The 19,497-nt window shown below is 39.9% G+C and overlaps 1 protein-coding gene across 2 annotated transcripts in view; it reads right to left on the bottom strand.

Moving 5' to 3' along the window:
- sh3rf1 (SH3 domain containing ring finger 1) overlaps window positions 1–19,497 on the bottom strand; it is a 226,605-nt gene that overhangs the window by 41,545 nt on the left and 165,563 nt on the right. For both annotated transcript variants that reach the window (XM_069941645.1, XM_069941652.1), the window contains one exon: window positions 381–491. In XM_069941645.1, the coding sequence (XP_069797746.1) occupies window positions 381–491 (111 nt within the window). The remainder of the gene's footprint in view (window positions 1–380; window positions 492–19,497) is intronic.

Here is a 19,497-nt window from a genome sequence, read left to right as displayed (position 1 = left end):
TTACTTTTGCTATATAAAGGACACTGTTTGACCAACTGAGTTTCTCCAGCATTTTGTGTTTTTACTTTAAGCCAAATTCCAGCTGCCCTGTTTACAACGCATGCTTGACCTCACCCTATCACAGATACTTCTTTTGTTCCATCCATTCCTCTTTACCTTTTGGCATAAACCTATCTTTCCCAATTCTGACAAAGGCTCTGTGATCTGAAAAATTAACATGATTTACTGTCTGAACTTTTGAGTGCTTTCAGCTTTATTCCAAGCCACTGAATTCCATTGATGACACTCAACTTTCACAACAGGTCGATATTTGAAAGACAGAGGCTGATTCTAAGAGAATAGCTGGAACTGCAGACAAATGTATCACAAAGAATACTTACTCCAGGAACAACAGAGTAGGTGCCTTCTGAAGGGAAGGCACATGGAGGTACGGTATTGACAGGACTGCTAGGTGGTGGGGTGACGATTAAACCAGTAGTGCTAATGTGGACCTGTTAATGAAAAAAAAGAGAGAATTTGATATGAAATGGCTGCAGGCAGCTCACTGCAACAACAAGTCAAAATTCAAAATATAATTCTTCTCAGCAATACATTACGAGCAAGGTTTCACCTACAGATCAACTTAGATAATTCATTATTGGTCCTTCAACATCACTGGGTTGAAATCCTGGAAATCCTTGCCCTATAGCACCAGAAGGACTGCAACAGTTCAAGGCAGCAGGCTCAGCACTTTGTAATGGCCAACTAACATTGACCAGAACCAAAAACTCCCATTATCCAAAATTGGATTCTCCAAAATCCTCATTTATCCAAAAAAATTTTGGAGCCAAACTGACCGGGGACATCAGGCTGCCTGCGGCAGCAGGGATGCTGGACTCCTCAACAGGAGCGGGGATCTCGGGCTCCCAGCGGCAGCGTGGACCTCAGGCTCCCAGACTGGCATGGGAATCTTGGGCTCCCGGGACCAGTGGGGCCCTGGTGAGGAGGTGTTGGTGATCGGTGGTGGCCAGCATTTTTTTGGTGGGAATTAAACATTAGTTTAATGCTTATAAAGCCTTCCCTTGTGGTTTATTGCTGTTTAAACATTGTTACAAGTGATTTGCTGTTGCTACTGGGCAGTTTTTAAAAAATGACCTGTTCTCCAAAAAGAAACGTTTGTCTGACATAGTTCCGGTCCTGACCATTTCAGATAATCGGACTTGTACTGTAGATAAAATTATCACCAGTTTCTCGTGCACAATAAACAATATTATCCAGGCCATTTTTCTCCTTGAAAAATTATTAACAAAACTGAAGTTCTCCGTTTTGAAGATCGAACTTGAAGGTGGAGTACATGGTTAATAGCAAGGATTCTTAACAGTGTGGAAGAACAGAGGGACCTTGGGTCCAAATCCATTGATTTCTCAAGGTTGCTACACAGGTTGATAGGGTAGTTAAGGAGGTTTATGCTATGCTGGCCTTCATTAGTGGGGGATTGAGTTCAAGATTCGTGAGGTAATCTTGTAACTCTATAATCTCTGGCTGGACGACACTTGGAATATTGTGTTTAGTTCTGGTTGCCTCATTACAGGAAGGATGTGGAAGCTTTGGAGTGAGTGCAGAGATTTACCAGGATGTTGCCTGGATTGGAGAACATGTCTTATGAGGCAATGGTTAACATAGCAAGAGCTTTTTTCTCCTTGGAGTGAAGAAGGCTGAGAGGTGACTTAATGGAAGATTATGAGAGGCATAAATAGGCTGGATACCCAGCAACTTTCCCCGGTTGACACCAACAAATAGCAGAGAAAGTTTACTGGAGACGTCAGGGGTAGATTTATTTATACAGAGCAGTGGGTGCCTGGTATGAATTGCCAGGGGGTAGTGGTGGAGGCTGGTTCAATAGGGATTTATTTAAAATTTAAAGATAATTTAAAAGACTATTAGACAGGCACATGGATGCAAGAAAAATAGAGGGTGTAAGGTAGGGAAGCTTTAGATTGTTGAAAAGGTTTAATGTTTTGTAATGTTCTATGTTCTAACTGAATATTAAACATGCTGTGATACAGAATCAAATGAACTTTTAACTTGAAGGTTGAATAATCCGCATTTGAAAAAGATCCTTGGAGGAAGTGTGGCCTGACCTGGAGAATTGCAAAAAAGCCTTTGGGGAAGATTGAAATGAGAATCACTGATGAGAGGGATAAAACATTAAATTGAAAAGGCACCAATTAGTTAGACAAATGAACAGTACACCCAGGAGAATAATATCCTTATGAAGCCACAAAAAATTCTTGGTAACACACACCTATTAATCATTTCTGGAATATAAAGACAGTGGACCTTTAGAAGGTGGCTGAATAGCCATTTCCTCAATAAAACGCAATGCACCTTTGAAAATATACCCTATCTTATCTCTCCCACATCCTGTGGTTTCTCCTAAAAGCACTTGAGAACAGACCAAGGCAGAATACTGACTTTCCGAACCATCAAAATGACTTTCTGATATCAATGGAATGTTTCAACATGAAGTTCGAGATCTCATCAACAAAATTTAAATGACACCAACAGATTTTATGTTCTGAATTTTTGGTTGAAACTGCAATGATATGTTTAATTGGCATGAAGCACCTCACAGTTTTATCCTTTCAAGAAAACTGGAGCTCTCTAGGCTAATTCAAATGTCTTTCAATATTTAGGCACGGCCATAAATGACAAAGTTGGCAGGTTATTACTCATCTTTGATATAGTAGTATGATTGGCTATTTCGGAAATCAATGAAAAGACATGCACATTTCTGAAGTACACAAGCCAGAAATCAGTAAAAATTAGAATTTCTTCTTTCAAGAACAGAAATAAACCAGTTGACATATATTTCAATCTAACAGTTTCATAATTACCATGCTTGCCTTCAGTGGGTGGGGTACTGAGTGCAAAAAGTAAGGAAGACTTGTTGCAGCCCTATAAACATTTGGTTAGGTCACACCTGGAATACTGTGAGTAATATGGGTTGGACGATGTGGAGGCTTTAGAAAGGGTACAGAAGAGGTTTACCAGGATTAGTGGGTATTGCGAGAGGTTCTCTATTCCAGAGAAAGAGGCTGAGGGGGTGACCTGACAAAAGTTTATAAAATCAGTGAGAAGCACTGATGGGGTGGACAGTCAGAATCTTTTTCCTAGGGTAAAAGTATCACATCCCAGAGGATGGGATTTAAGGTGAGGGGGAGGGAATTTAAGGGAGATGTACAGGGGAATTTTTTTTTACACACATAGAGTGGTGGGTGCCTAGAATGAGCTGCCAGGAGAAGTGGTGGAATCCGATATGAAAGTATCATTTAAGAGGCTTCTGGATAGACACATGAATATGAAGGGAAGGGAGGTGTACCTATCACACAGCAGGATTTTAGTTCGATTTGGACATCATGTTCAGCATAACCACATGGGCCAAAGGGCCTGTTTCTGTGGTGTACTTCTTCTATGACTAAAGCATGCTTTTTATTTCAAAATTTAATGAACTAAAATACGACTATATGACATAGGAGCAGAAATAGGCTATTCAGTGCACTGAGTCTGGCCCGCCATTCAATCATGAGCTGATCCATTTTCCAACTCAGCCCCACTCCCTGGCCTTCTCCCTATAATCTTCCATGCCCTGACTAATCAAGAACCTATCAATCTCTCCCTTAAATACACCCAATGACTTGGCCTCCACAATGGTCTGTGGCAACAAATTCCACAGATTCACCACCCTCTGGCCAAAGAAATTTCTCTGCATTTCTGTTCAAAGTGGATGCCCCCTTTCAACCTCAAGTTATGCCCTCTTGTCCTGGACTCCCCCATCATGGGAAACAACCTTTCGGCATCTACTCTGACCATCCCTTTCAAAGTTCTAAATGTTTCAATGAGATGCCCCCTCATTCTCCTAAATTCTAATGAATACAGGCCAAGAACCGTCAAATGTTCCTCATATGATGAGCCTTTCATTCCCAGAATCATCCTTGTGAACCTTGTTATGAAACTAGCAACCCTTTTAATTTTGTTTGGGACTAAAGTGACTTTGTTCGCACTAACAAAGTAACAGCAATGGAAAATTCACCAGACTATAGTAAATTCAAAATAATAGCTTTTTATTAAACTATAAATAACATAACACCATTAGATCCAACGATTTTTTTGTTGGGAAATTTGTATTCGTTAAGGGGAATGGGATTGGATAAAATTCAAATTGCTTTTGTATGTTTAGTGTTATCAGTAGCGCGTAAATGTGTTGCTAGTACTTGGAAAGATGATACTGAGATTAATATATTACACTGGCACAATGAATTGAAAGTATGTGCTGTACGGAAAAAATTACCTATAATTTACATGATAATTATTCTTCTTTTGTTAGTAAGTGGCCTCCGTATTTGAAATGTATGCACTTAGATATACTTTGAAATGTTATTAACATTTATAATATTTTCTTTTTATTTATTTATATATATATTTCATTTATTTTTTTGTTCCACTTAAGTGGTGGGAGGGTGGGGTGAGGTTTTTAATTTTTTTTTAATTTGTTTTGGGTTTTTTTTTATATATATATATGTATATCCTTGTAAAATCATTTTTTGGTTATTACTATACTATATGTTATGTTTTTTTCTATCTTTTAAATAAAGTTTGAAAAAAAATAACAGTTCTTACACTAATAACACTAAACTTTAACTCTAAATTTAACCCCACTGTACTCAAATATAAATGTGTGTAAAAAAAGTCCCACTCTGAAAAGTCCATTTTTAAAACTTTGGCATAATTTTAGACTTGCTTGAAGATCTTAAATTTTCAGTTCAAAAATAATTATAAAGCGCTTTTAAATATATCTTCAGGCTTCTTTAAACTCACAATTCTTTCAATGAATTGTCTGTGATAGATATTCTTCAAGCAGAAGTGACCATCTTCTGAGCCACCAATGTACCTCCTGTGAAAAGGAGAATACAAATTCTGTCTTCCCAGGATCAAATCTTCTTCTTTTGAATGAAGAATTTGGAATCTGTTTTCCAAATGAAACTACCCTCTCATCTTAAAGAGGCAGTTAGAAGTAGCTTCTCTTTTGAAATCTACTTATTCTGTGACCCCCTTTTCTTAGAAGTAACACATAACAGCACCTATTCTGGTTACGGTAATTCAACCCTGTCTTCCACAAGGTTCCAACTCGTGTGTGTGTGTCACAGGGTTTTGACTTCTGAAAGTGGTCCAAAAATGTCTGAATTCCGTAATATATTTCTCCAAATCATGTGTCAGTCCCAATTCTTGGCAATCAGTTTCATTTCTACAAAACTTCTTGCCTTTTTCAAAACCACTCCATCTCCATAACAACCTCTGATATCATCTCTGTTCAAGAGGCTTAAATGGTTTGGTTTAAAAACAGATGGCTTCCTTCAGCAGTTCTTATTGAGTATTTAGATACTTCAGTTCTTGAATAATTAAGACCCACTTCAGATCCATTAGCTCTGTCTTTCTAGATGCTGCGACTCCAACCCACAACTAACTAAAGGCATATTTATAAGAAATATAGCTTAACATTAATCTAAATATTAATATTAACACACATCCATTAAAACCCCCTCAGCACACCCCTTCTTAAATTTGGAGCCCACAAGTGAGATCTCACCAGTGCCTTATAAAATCTCAACATCACATCCCTGCTCTTATATTCAATTCCTCTTCATATGAATGTCAGCATTGCATTTTCCTTCTTCGCCACTGATTCAATGGGCAAGTTTATCTTCAGGCTATCCTCCATGAAGACTCCCATGTTCCTTTGTATCTGGGAATTTTCCATTTTCTCCCCGCTATGGTGGAAAGACTTGAATAACTGTATACAGATCATTCATTTGTTTTTCTGGGTTATTAGGCCAGCAATAAATAAATGTGCTTCCATTATCAAAGCTTTTTTTAAAATTCACTTTCGTTTCCCTGCAATTGAATTACTTTACAGACCTCTGGGATTATGGTTATAGCACAGTTAAATTTAATATACAACATTTTTGTCTGACAAAACTTCCTTTGTTGAACAGCTCAATGTTATTACAATTGATATGTGGATCTAACACTGCAATATAAACATACCTACCTCTATTATATGAAATAAAACTTCATTTTATTTTCTTTGTGGCTTTATAACCAAGATAAATATTTCTGGAAGAAGGAATAGGCATGAAGTTTCCGAAATTCAGCGACCAAAAGATAACTTTCCTTGGATAACTGGTCTCAAATTTAAAAATTTACTTTCATAAAACATTTATGAAAGTAAAAGTGGGTTGAACCCACAAAAACTGAAAACGTTGACAGAACTAATTAGCTTGAAAACTACAGAGCTCAGTGGAAATGCAATTATTTATATTAATTAAATTTTGACTTCATTAAAATCTATTTTTAATTTATAATTTATAATGCAAAATATTAATTTTGTATGGTCTACAATAAATCAAAGCAGAGAGACCAATTTCAAAGAAGAGCATGAAAAATTGTTTTCAACTAACCTGATTAATAATTTTCTTATTAAAATTTCAAACTTAAAACTTAAAAATGGAATGTATCCAACTTCATTTGAACCCAAATAAGATCAAAATATCATCACTGCTAACTATATGTGGTTTAAGCCAAAAATGCATTGTTATGAGACTAAATAAATTTGGAGAAAGGAATGAAAAGATTTTGTTGATGCAGATGGGGGACAGGTCATTACAATTCCAGCACTGAATTAGAGGGTTGAATGGCTTGTTTCTGCACCTTTGTCTCTATATAAAGTATCTGAAAAATTCACAGGAAAAGTATTCAACCTGAAAGTACATTTCAAGTGACTGGGTCAACTCAGTATTCCACAGTGATGAACCAAAGTTAAATTGATCACCCCACAGCAACTGACCGCAAACGATAGCTTTCAGTAAAATATCCCCCAGTGTTGATCATGAGGACTAGAAACATTTCATACTTCGCCACACAGAAAATGTCAAGGCAAATGACCAGAAGCTCTATCAGAAGTGAGCTCAAAAGAATGATTTGAAGGAGGAACAGGAGCTAGAAAAGAGAAGGGGATTAAAGGACCCAGGTTTCTTTTCTCACTCTGTCACTCAGAAAAGGAATCACATTGCTTTTACCTTTCTGAATGCGTACAAAGCAGAAATGATCACATGGGTTTTCCCCAGGGGCTCCGGTTTCATCCCACCGTTCAAAACGTTGGTTAATTGGATGTAAATTAGGCGCCACAGACTCGTGGGCCTAAAAAAGACTGTTACCGTACTGTACGTCTAGATATTATTTCTCCAACGTCACGAGACTCACTCCATCTCCATCACACTGCCCTGCTCCAGTCTGGCTCACCTTATCTGTTGCTTAAATAGACATGCATGTTATATCAAAGCCTGCCTATTTTAATTCATATTTGGCCAGTTCATACCTTCCACCCTTTCAAACTTGATTGGGCCAAAGTCACACTTAGTTATGTCCACTGTTATTGCTGATCTATAAGGATTCGAACCATAGAACATTACAGCACAGAAAACAGACTCGTTGGTCTTCTAGTCAAACTTTTATTCTGCCTAGTCCCACTGACCTACACCCAGCCCATAGCCCTCCATACCCCTCTTATCCATGTACTTGTCTAAATTCTTTGTAAATTTTAAAACTGAGCTGGCATTCACCATTTCAGCTGGCAAATTCCCACCACTTTTTGTGTAAAGAAGTTCCCTCTCATGTCTCCCATAAACCTTTCCCCTTTAATCCTTACCACGTGTCCTCAGTGAAGAAAGCCTACCTACATTTACTCTGTCTGTACCCCACATAATTTATACACCTTCATCAATTCTCCCCTCATTCTTCCACACTCCAGGGAATAAAGTCCGAACCTGCTAACCTGAATTCCGTGCAACATCCTAGTAAATTTTCTTTGTACTTTAAAAAAAATGTAGCCATACAGCACGGTTACAGGCCATTTCAGCCCACAACTCCGTACCACCCAATTAGCCTGCATACCTGGGATGTTTTAAATAGTGGAAGGAAACCAGAGCTCCTGGGAAAAACCCACGCAGACACAGGGAGAATGTACAAATTCTTGTTTTGAGCCCAGAGGACCCCAAAATCCAGCAGCAATAGAAATTCACCAAGACAATGGTTATTTAAACAATAGTTGCTTTTAATTTTCTTTAAACATAAAAACAAGATCAATCTTTAACTTATTACTATTAACTTAACCTCCTTCTAATTCTAAGCACACGTGTATGTAATGTGTATATGTTTCAGGAATGTTCTCTGTTTCACTGTCCAATCATTCACTTCTCATTTCTCCAAGTTTACTGGTATCAGCCAATTCTCATACTGTGCACAGAATTAAACATTTATAATTTCCACCAGGCTCTGGTGCTTAAAGTTAAATGGTTACCGCTCAGGAAGGTTCTTGTTGGTTTCAGAGAGAAATTTGATTTCCTCCGATCAGTCACTCCAGCGTCTTGCCGAAGAAACTTGCCCCATCATGGGTTTTCCAAATAATAACCTCTTCTTCTTGGTCACCACAGGGTTCCTCTTGTTTCCCTTATTTCAGGAGAAACATTTGAGCCAGCCATTTCCTCTTGTAAGGACTACAAGGGTTTTACACAGGCTGAACTCAGAACTCGTAACTCATCTTCAAAATGGGGTTTGCCGCAACTGCTGCTGTAGAAGTGACTTCTCTCTCTCTCTTTCTCAAAAGAGAAATCACTTGTTTGCTTTTTCCTCTCTCTGCATGTAAAAACCAAATGACCTCTCCCAAGGTGCCAAACCCAATTTTCGAAAGACCTTATCAGCCTCTGCCTGGTCATTGTTCCATTTGCACCTCCTTCTGAAGTTCTTTCCAAAGCAATTCCGTTGCCTGCAAAGTCACTGGTGAAACAATGCCTCACTTTAGCAAAGCTCTTGCATTTTAAATGAGATATCTTTTGTGAAGCGTTACTGCGAAGTAACTAAACCCCCAAAGTTTCTCTCTTTTAAATACATATTTTGCCCATAACTAATCTAACATTCCCTGTAGCACTCCTTATAGATAGCACTGGATTTGAACGCCGGTCCCAATCACTGGCACTGTAAAGGCGCTGCGCTAACTGCTACACCAATCGTGCCACCCTTTCAATTTAATTGATATCATTCCTGTAGTTAGGTGACCAAAACTGCACACAATACTCCAAACGTGGCCTCACCAATGTCTTATACAATTTAACTACCTGTATAACATCCCAAGTCCTATACTCAATACTTTGATTTCTGAATGCCAAAAGCTCTCTTTAAAACCCTATCTACCTGTGACACCACTTTTAGAGAATTATGTACCTGTATTCCCAGATCCCTCCTTTCTTCCTCACTCCACAGTGCCCAACCATTCACTGTGTATGTCCTATAGAATAAGCATTATGGAATATAGTTGATCTATTATAGAATAAATAACGTAAATTTTACAAATATTCATCCAAGTCTGGCTCACCATCTATGGAATCTTTCATCTCATTGAAAAGGTTCTGGCATTCATATTACAATACTAGAAGAGGACATTTAGCCCATCAAGTCCATGCTACTTCTTGGAAATATTCCATAGGAATCATTCATACTTTAGTACATCCAAGTAAACTTCTTGAACATCTCTGGAATATGGTTGGATGCCGGAACACATCAGGAAAACCAATGTGATCATGGGAGAATATGCAAACTTCAGTCAGATTCCACCTAACATCAGATCACCTAAACTTAAGAGCTGCCCACATCTCTTTTTCCTGCTTGAATCTGCTTGTTAAAATGCAGATTGCATCAATGACACTTTTGCCCAGTTCCCTAACAATATCCTAACATTGAAGAGTCCATTTTTATTTGTCAATAGTCTTATGAAATTAAAGACACTACATAAATGCAAATTGTGGGTACATGCAACTGGACATGGTCGCCTTCGTGTGGTGAGAAAGTGCTCAAGTTGATTTTGTTGAACCTCGCTTCAACACTAAAAGGAGATCCTAGCATATCGGTCATTAGAACACTGTTCACCATTCAGCATTAAAAATCAGTGGCTGGGCACGTGAGAAAGCGGAAAAGTTTTGGGAAGATCTAAATCAGCTATTAAATAAAATCACAAAAAGCAACATACCAAAAAAATCCAGAGATCTTCCTTCTAAGTAATATAAGAAGGAAAGAACTTGGCCTCGATTTGGATGAAGCACAAAAAAGATTTATTATGATAGCCTTAGCTGTTGCAAAAAAATGTATAATGTCAACCTGGAAATCAGAAGAGAGCCTGAGAATACAGCAATGGTACATGGAAATGAATAAATGTATTCCATTGGAAAAAATAACATATAATTTAAGAAATAACATCACAGTATTCGAACAAATTTGGGAACCGTACATGGAACCTAACAGAGAAGTCCTACTGTGGACCTCCACCATCTAAAATGACAGAAGGAGAAGAAGACTAAGTATGTAAAAGTAGATGACACAAATTTCTTATTTATTTTCATTGTGTGATGACATTGTTTAATGTATCATATATGTTGAACGTTGAGTGGGTGGGGAGGGGGGAAAAAGGGGAGAAAATGACACTGTGTATATTCAAGAGGGAAACGTTTGTGTGTATTTTGGTCAGTATGGTTCATAGTGTGAAAAATTTAAAAAAAATTTTTTAAAAATTTCTGGCAAATACAAACTGAAGTTACAAAAACAAGTAGAAGGTAGTTGGAAAACAAACCTATGATCACATTTTTATGAGCTGTATTTTAGTTGTCGTGAACCTGAGCTATTATTTGCAACAACTGGTTTCATTCCTAATTGCTTTTGTGCTGTGCATATGTCATTAATATAGGCCACTGAAGGAACATGACCTTCTGTACCTCCTTTTGTCCAAAATACTTTGTAGTCTGCTTTCTTTCGAGTAGCGCGTGGCAACAATTGGTGACCCCGATGGTTTAGATGGCATCTAAACCCAACGATGAGCGAGCCGGTAGCAGACCACGCAGTCGCTCTCAAGCTGCCGACCTTCTGGTCCAATCAGCCACAGGCACAGTTCCAGATCCGGCAGATCACAGCAGAGTCCACCCGGTACTACCACGTGGTTAGCGCCCTGGACCAGGACACGGCGAGCAGGGTGGCCAACTTCATCCAGGAGCCCCTATCAGAAGGCACATATACCACCTTCAGGGACTTGCTAATTGAGACCTTTGAGCTCTCACGCCTGCTCCACCTGGACAGACTGGGAGACAGGTCCCTGTTGGCTCTCATGAATGAGATGCTGACCTTCCTGGGCAAACACGAGCCCTGCATCATGTTCGAGCAGGCATTTCTGGAGCAACTGCCCAAATACGTCCAACTGCTCCTGGCAGGCGCTGACTTCAGCGAACCTCGGAAAGTCGCAGCATGAATGGACGTTCTGTGGAAACAGAAAAGAGAGTGCTCGGCATCCGTGGGGCTTGTCATTAACCCAACAGCCAGACCCACGCAGACCCATGGAGAGAACAGCATCCCCACAGAGGAGGTGATTCCAACGACCAGTGGTGCTTCTACCACTAGAAATGGGATTCCAGAGCCCACCAATGCAGGCCACCATGCATGTTCCAGGGAAATGTCGGGGCCAGCCATTGCTAATGGCCACGATGATTGGCCAACAAGATAGACTCCTGTACGATTGGGATCGCCAGTCTGGATGGTGTTTCCTTGTGGACACAGGAGCAGAGGTCAGAATCCTGCCTGCGTCGGGGAAGGACACCAGGAACAGGCAGTCAGGCCCCACATTGAGGGCTGCTAACAACACAATCTGGACCTATGGTACCCGCAAAGTCCAACTGCAGTTGGGGGGGGGAGGGGCAGCCTTTTCTCGTGGATGTTCACGCTGGCCGCAGTGGAACAGCCGTTCCTTGGGGCAGATTTACTCGTGGACCTCAAGGGTCGGAGACTTGTCCACTCTCAAAGAATCCAAGATTCCAGCACTCCACCTGGACTCTGCGCAGCGATCCACAGACGAATACGCCAAGGTCCTGGCTGAGTTCCTGGCAGTGCTCACCCCCCCAATTCACCACGGCGATGCCCCAGCATGGAGTACAGCACCATATCCTGACCCATTGCCCGCCGCTCTACACACGAGCAAGATATCTCCCTCCAGAGGATCTCCAGCTGGTGAAGGAGGAATTCAAGAAACTGGAAGAGCTTGGGACCTTATAGCAGTCAGACAGCCCATGGGCTTCTCCTCTGCATATGGTGCCCAAAGCCCCTGGGGGTTGGGAGACCATGCGGTGAGGCCACAACAGGCCACAGCACCAGATCAATACCCCATGCCGCACATCCAGATCTTTGCGGCTCATGTGCACGGGGTAAAGATCTTTTCCAAAGTGGACCTCATGCGGGGATAGCACCAGATCCCGGTACACACTGATGATATCCCCAAGACTGACATCATCACCCCGTTCAGCCTGTTCAAATTCCTGAGAATGATGATTGGGCTGAAGAATGCCACACAGACCTTTCAGCGGCTAATGGACTCTGGGCCGACTCTTCGTCTACCTGGACAACAAGCTTGTGGCAAGCAGGAACCGACAAGAACACTACACCCAGCTGAGTGAGTTCGGACTAACAATCAACCCAGCCAAAGGCCAGTTTGGGTTGGAGGCCATCGGATAACCAGGGAAGGAGCCACACCGCTACTCAGCTAGATGGAGGCCATCCAGAAGTTTCCGAGGCCCAGCATGACCAGGGGATTACAGGAGTTTGTGGGGATGATCAACTTCTACCACAGGTTCATCCCCTCGGCTGCCCAGATCATGTTCGCCCGGATGGCAGGAAAAGCGAAGGACATCACATGGGACGAGGAGTCAGCCTTCTTGAAGGCCAAGGAAGCCACCCCAGGGCAGATGCTCCGACGGCCATGACAGTGGATGCCCCTGAAATGACAATCAGCAGTTCTGGCGCAACAAATAGAAAGAAGGAAGCTGGCGGCCGCTGGCTTTTTTTCAGCAAACATCTGCGGCCTCCGGAACTGAAGTACAGTGCTTTTGACAGAGAGCACTGGCACTGTACCTGGCCACCCACCACTTCCACACTTCCTCAAGGACAGGTCTTTTATGGCCTTCGCAGATCACAAGCCCCTGACCTTCACCTTGGCAAAGATCTTGGACCTCTGGTCAGCCCGACAGCAGCGTCACCTGTCTTACATCTTGGAATACAGCATAGATGTAAGGCACGTCTCCGGCAAGGACAACGTGATGGCCGACGCACAGTCCAGACAGAGTATTCACACTCTATCAAGGGGAGTTGGTATCATAGCACTGGCGGAGAAACAGCAAGATGACAAGGAGATGCCCCAATTCAGGACAGCCATATCGGGACTGCATCTCCTGGACATCCCACCCTCCCGTGCAACGTGAGCACTGGCCAATTCAGAGCTATTGTCCCGGTGGTTTGGAGATGGCAGGTTTTCAAGGAGTCACGTGATGGAGTAGTGGCCGGTCGGGGAACTCCAGCCCTCTCCGGAAAAGTTTAAAAAAAACACAGAAAACACAAAGGCACAAACACAAATGGAAGAAGAAGGGAAAGGCAAGACAATGGATATATTTTTTTTTAAAGAATCCATTTTAGTAAAATTCCTAAGATATATAACAAGAGAAAATATATTGGAGAAAGCAATGAAGAAAATAAGAGAAGACAAAAAGCCACTGGAATACAAAGGTCAAAAAATTTTTTTCTATCCAGACATAAGTTTTGAACTCCTGAACAAGAGAAAGGAGTTTAATACAGCAAAAGCGATCCTATGGAAAAAACGATATAAATTTATGCCAAAGTACCCAGCGGTACTTAAAATAGTTATTCCAGGGCAGCAAAACAGACTATTCTCGGATCCGGAGGAAGCACGAAAATTTGCAGAACAACTACAAAACAGACAGAGAGATGAAGACATGTAACGAGAGCAAAAATGACCACGAACTATATGTATGTGTGTATATAGGTATATATATATATATATATATATATATATGTATGTGTGTGTGTGTATATGCATATAGGTGTGTACATGAGTGTATGCGTATTTAAAGGAAAATATATAGAGTATAGATAAGAATTAATAAGGGAAAGAAAGGGAAGAGAGAAAGTAAGGAGGGAATTAAGAGAGTGACCTTTGTTGTATATGAAAATTAGAATCTTTTCTGGGGGGGGGGGGCTGGGTGGGGAGGAGTTACGGTCACTGCGAAATCAGTTGACGTTTGCGAGTGAATTCGCAAATCCAAATGGAGAGGGGAGATGTGGTTGCCCGACGAGGGATAAAGGGCAACTCAGGAAGGGGAGGGGATAGTGGGGTTAAAGAAATTTTAGATAGGAGAATAAGGGAAATGTTTGATGTTTTAGAAATGTTGTCTTATAAAGTGTTCAAAACAAGAAAGCAGAAATGGATAAGAAGGAAAGGTGATGATGAGGAAACGGAAAGGAAAGATAAAGAAAGTATGAAATGGCTATGTTGAACTATATGACTTTAAATATTAACGGAATACATAACCAAATCAAAAGGAAGAAACTGCTAAATTTACTGAAAAAAGAAAAAATTGATATAGCATTCATGCAAGAAACACACTTAACTGAAATGGAGCACAAGAAATTAAAGAGAGATTGGATAGGACATGTAACAGCAGCGTCATATAATTCAAAAGCTGGAGGAGTAGCTATATTAATCAGTAAAAATGTACCAATTAAAATAGAAGAAGATCAAAAATTTATGCAAGATATTTTTTTGAAGATAGCAGACACGCAAGGGAACATACTAATAAGAGGGGATTTCAACCTTAATTTGGATTCAAACATGGATAAAACTGGGAAAAAAATTAACAGAAAGAACAAAGTAACCAAATTTATAATTAAATCGAAGCAAGAAATGCAACTTTTGGATATATGGAGGAAACAACACCCAAAGGAAAAGGAATATTCATATTATTCGGGTAGACATAAAACATACTCAAGAATAGACCTATTCCTGTTATCAGCTCGCATGCAAGACAGAGTTAGAAAAACAGAATATAAAGCTAGAATATTATCGGACCACTCACCCCTGATATTGACAATAGAGTTAGAGGACATCCCTCCAAGAATGTATAGATGGAGATTAAACTCCATGCTACTTAAAAGGCAGGATTTTAGAGAATTCATTGAAAGACAAATTAAAATGTACTTTGAAATAAATACGGAATCAGTGAAAGATAAGTTTATACTATGGGACGCAATGAAAGCGTTCATCAGAGGGCAAATAATAAGTTATGTAACCAAGATGAAGAAGGACTACAATCAGGAAACAGAGCAGTTGGAAAGGGAAATAGCAAATATAGAAAAAGAATTAGCAATGAAGCAAGACACAACAAAAAGAAAAGAATTGGCAGATAAAAAAAATAAAATATGAAACACTACAAACATATAAAGTGGAGAAGAACATAATGAAGACAAAACAGAAATATTATGAACTAGGAGAAAAAAACACACAAAATTCTAGCATGGCAGCTTAAGACAGAACAAACTAAGAGAATGGTATTGGCATCAAGGAAAAAAGACAAACAAATTACATATAATCCAAGGGAGATTAATGAAAACTTCAGAGAATTCTACGAACAATTATACCAAACTGAAAACAAAGGGAAAGAAGACAAAATAGATTAATTTTTAACTAAAATTGAACTACCAAAATTACAAATAGAGGAACAAAATAAATTAACAGAACCATTTGAAATAGTAGAAATATAAGAGATAATAAAAAAAACTACTGAATAATAAAACACCAGGAGAGGATGGATTCCCAATAGAATTCTATAAAACATTTAAAGATTCATTAATTCCTCCCCTCCTGGAAGTCATCAACCAGATTGATAAAACACAAAGCTTACCAGATTCATGCAAAACAGCAATAATTACAGTAATACCAAAGACAGGGAAAGATCCACTCGCACCAGCATCATATAGACCAATATCTTTACTTAACACAGATTATAAGATAATAGCTAAACTATTAGCAAACAGATTAGCCGACTATGTACCAAAAATAGTAAATCTAGACCAAACTAGATTTATTAAAAAAAGACGAACAACAGACAATATTTGTAAATTTATTAACTTAATTCACGCAGTAGAAGGAAATAAAGCTCCATCAGTACCGGTGGCTTTAGATGCAGAGAAGGCCTTTGACAGAGTAGAATGGAATTATTTATTCAAAATACTACAAAAATTCAGTTTACCAGAGAAATATATTAATTGGATTAAAGCATTATATAAGGGGCCATTGGCGAATGTGACAGTAAATGGATATATATCAAAACAATTTAAATTAAGCAGATCAACAAGGCAGGGATGCCCACTATCGCCCTTATTGTTCGCGTTAGCCATAGAACCACTAGCAGAACTGATAAGAACAGAAAATAAAATAAAATGGATAAAAATAAAAGACAAGGAATATAAAATCAGTTTATTTGCAGATGACGTTATAGTATACTTAACAGAACCAGAAATATCAATAAAAGAATAACATAAAAAATTGAAGGAATATGGAGAAGTGTCGGGATACAAGATTAACGCAAATAAAAGTGAAGCAATGCCAATGAATAATGCGGATTTCTCAAAATTTAATAAAGAATCACCATTCAGATGGCAAATGCAAGCAATACGATACCTAGGTATACAAATAAATAAAAACCTCGGCCATCTATATAAACTCAATTATTATCCACTAATGAAAAAATTACAGGACGATTTAGAGCATTGGAAAGATTTACCACTAACACTAATAGGAAGGATAAACTGTATTAAAATGAACATTTTCCCAAGGGTACAATACCTATTTCAGGCATTGCCAATACACTTGACGGAGAAATTCTTCAAGGAGTTAAAGAAAATAATAAGGAAATTTTTATGGAAAGGGAGGAAACCGAGGATAGCACTAGATAAATTAACAGAATGGTATAAACAAGGAGGCTTACAACTGCCAAACTTTAAAAATTATTATAAAGCCGCACAATTAAGATACCTATCAGATTTTTATCAAACAAGGGAAAAGCCAGATTGGACTAGATTAGAACGAGATAAAATAGGGGAGAAGATACCCGAACATAAATGGGATGAAAAATTGGTACAATGTAGGAATTCTCCAGCATTACATCATCTGCTCAATATTTGGAAGAAGATTCATGTAGAAAGGAATAAAACAAATTACCAACTACCAAAACTAATACTGACGCAAAATCAGCTAATCCCTTTTACAATAGATAACCTTTCCTTTAGAGAATGGGAGAAAAAAGGGATCAAAAGAATACAAAATTGCTTTTCAGGAAATAAATTATTATCCTTTGAACAAATGAAGGATAAATATAATATAACTTTTGGCATACTACCAACTGAAATCCTACTTGAAGGACAAATTGGGAAACAGTCTGAGGTTACCAGAGGGAAGTAATTTTGAATATGTGATTACAGACACAATGATAATCAAAAAATTTATAACAAACATGTATATTAAACTGCAAGAAAAGGAGAATGAGGAAACAAATTGTAAAACTAAACAAAAATGGGAACAAGATCTAAACATAAACATAAAGATAAAGAATGAAACATGGGAGAAGTTATGCTCAGGAACTATGAGAAATACGTATGATACAATATAACTGGATACACAGGCTATATATTACACCTCAAAAGTTAAATAAATGGGACCCAACAGTATCTGACAGATGTTTTCGGTGTAAAAAAGAAATGGGAACAACAATTCATGCAATCTGGACATGTGAGAAAGTGAAAAAATTTTGGGAAGATCTAAACCAGATATTAAATAAAATCAGAAAAAGCAATATACCAAAAAACCCAGAGATCTTCCTCCTAAGTAACATAAAAAACAAAGAATTTGCAGCCTGGAAATTAGAAGATAACTTGAAAATACAACAATGGTATATAGAAATGAATAAATGTATTCCATTAGAAAAAATAACATATAATTTAAGAAATAATATTACAATATTTGAACAAATATGGGAGCCATACATAAAACACAATAGAGAAAACCTACCGGGGACATCTACCACCTAAAATGACAGAAGGAGAAGGGAATGAAAAGAATTGACTCAGTGGAAATTCTTGTTTGTTTTTATTGAGTGTCAACATTGTTTGATGGGTTTAATGTGTCTTAGATTCTGAACTTTAAATGAATGGGAGGGGAGGTAGGGAGGGTGGGATGGGAAGAGGGAGGAGGGGGGGAGAAAACGACACTGTATATATTTGAAAAGGAAAATGTATGTATCTTGATCAATGTGGTTTATAGTGTGAAAAATAAAAAAAATTTAAAAAAGGAGATGGCAGGTTTTCGCTTCCATCCACGAGCTGTCTCACCCGTCCATCAGGACCACGGTCTGGCTGGTGGTCAGCAAATATGTGTGGCATGGATTACGAAAACAGGTCGGTGGGTGGGTGAAGGCATACACACAGTGCCAAACAGCCAAGGTGCACTGGCATACCAAGACCCCACTTCAGCACCTCGAGCCCCTGGAGCAAAGGTTCGACCACGTCCACGCGGACATAGTAGGACCTTCACCAGTATCCCAGGATTTATGCTACCTGTTCACAATGGTCAACTGCTTCATCAGGTGGCTGGAAGCCATCCCACTGGCAGACACATCCACAACCTCATGTGCCAGAGCTCTCATCTCATTCTGGGTGGCACAGTTCGGGTTACTATCCCACATCACATCGAAGAGAGGCCTAGTTCATCTCCAGTCTGTCGTCCGACTTCACCAGCCTGTGGGTTGCCCAGTTGCACCACACAGAGGCCTACCACCCAAAGTCAAATGGCTGGTGGACCGCTTCCACAGGCACATCAAGACTGCGCTCATGACCAGACTCCAAGGACCTAACTGGGTGGACGAGCTACCATGGGCTCTGTTGGGCATCCGCACTGCACCCAAGGAGGACCTCAAAACCTCTTCGGCCGAGCTCATCTACGGAGCTCCACTGGTGGTCCCGGGGGCATTCATACCATCTCCAGGCAAGCAGCAGGACAATGCGGCAGCTCTCCTCCACAAGCTGAGGGAAAGAGTTGGTCAACCCCGTCAGAATCCAACCGGGTCCCTGACCTACCTCAGAGGTAGTTAGAGAACCCAATTAAACGTACCTAGGCCATGTCCACAGGTGATTTGTGACCAGGTATGGTCTGACCTAGGAGGGGAGGCAGGCCCCTCCAGCCCGGGTAAGAAACCTGCATAGGAGAAGGCCACTCCGATATAAAACCTACGACCCAAGGACCTCGCTGCCACGTCCCAGCTTGCTTGGCCACGGCACACGAACCATGGGTGTAAAGGGTGGGGCCAGTACTGCGCACACTGCACTCCACCTAAAAGCTCCTTTCCGCGGGCCCAAGGACATGTCCACGAACTCCCCCTCCACATCCTCCCCCTCAAAAGATGCTCAAAAACTCAAGCTAGCATGCTGGAACATCAGAACCATGCTAGACAAGGCTGACAGCCACCGACCTGA

Source organism: Narcine bancroftii, chromosome 1 (assembly GCF_036971445.1).
Source record: "Narcine bancroftii isolate sNarBan1 chromosome 1, sNarBan1.hap1, whole genome shotgun sequence".
In the NCBI taxonomy this organism is placed as follows: Eukaryota; Metazoa; Chordata; class Chondrichthyes; order Torpediniformes; family Narcinidae; genus Narcine; species Narcine bancroftii.
The sequence above is the reverse complement of the archived record's forward strand: the minus strand, read 5'-3'. Positions and strand labels throughout refer to the sequence as shown.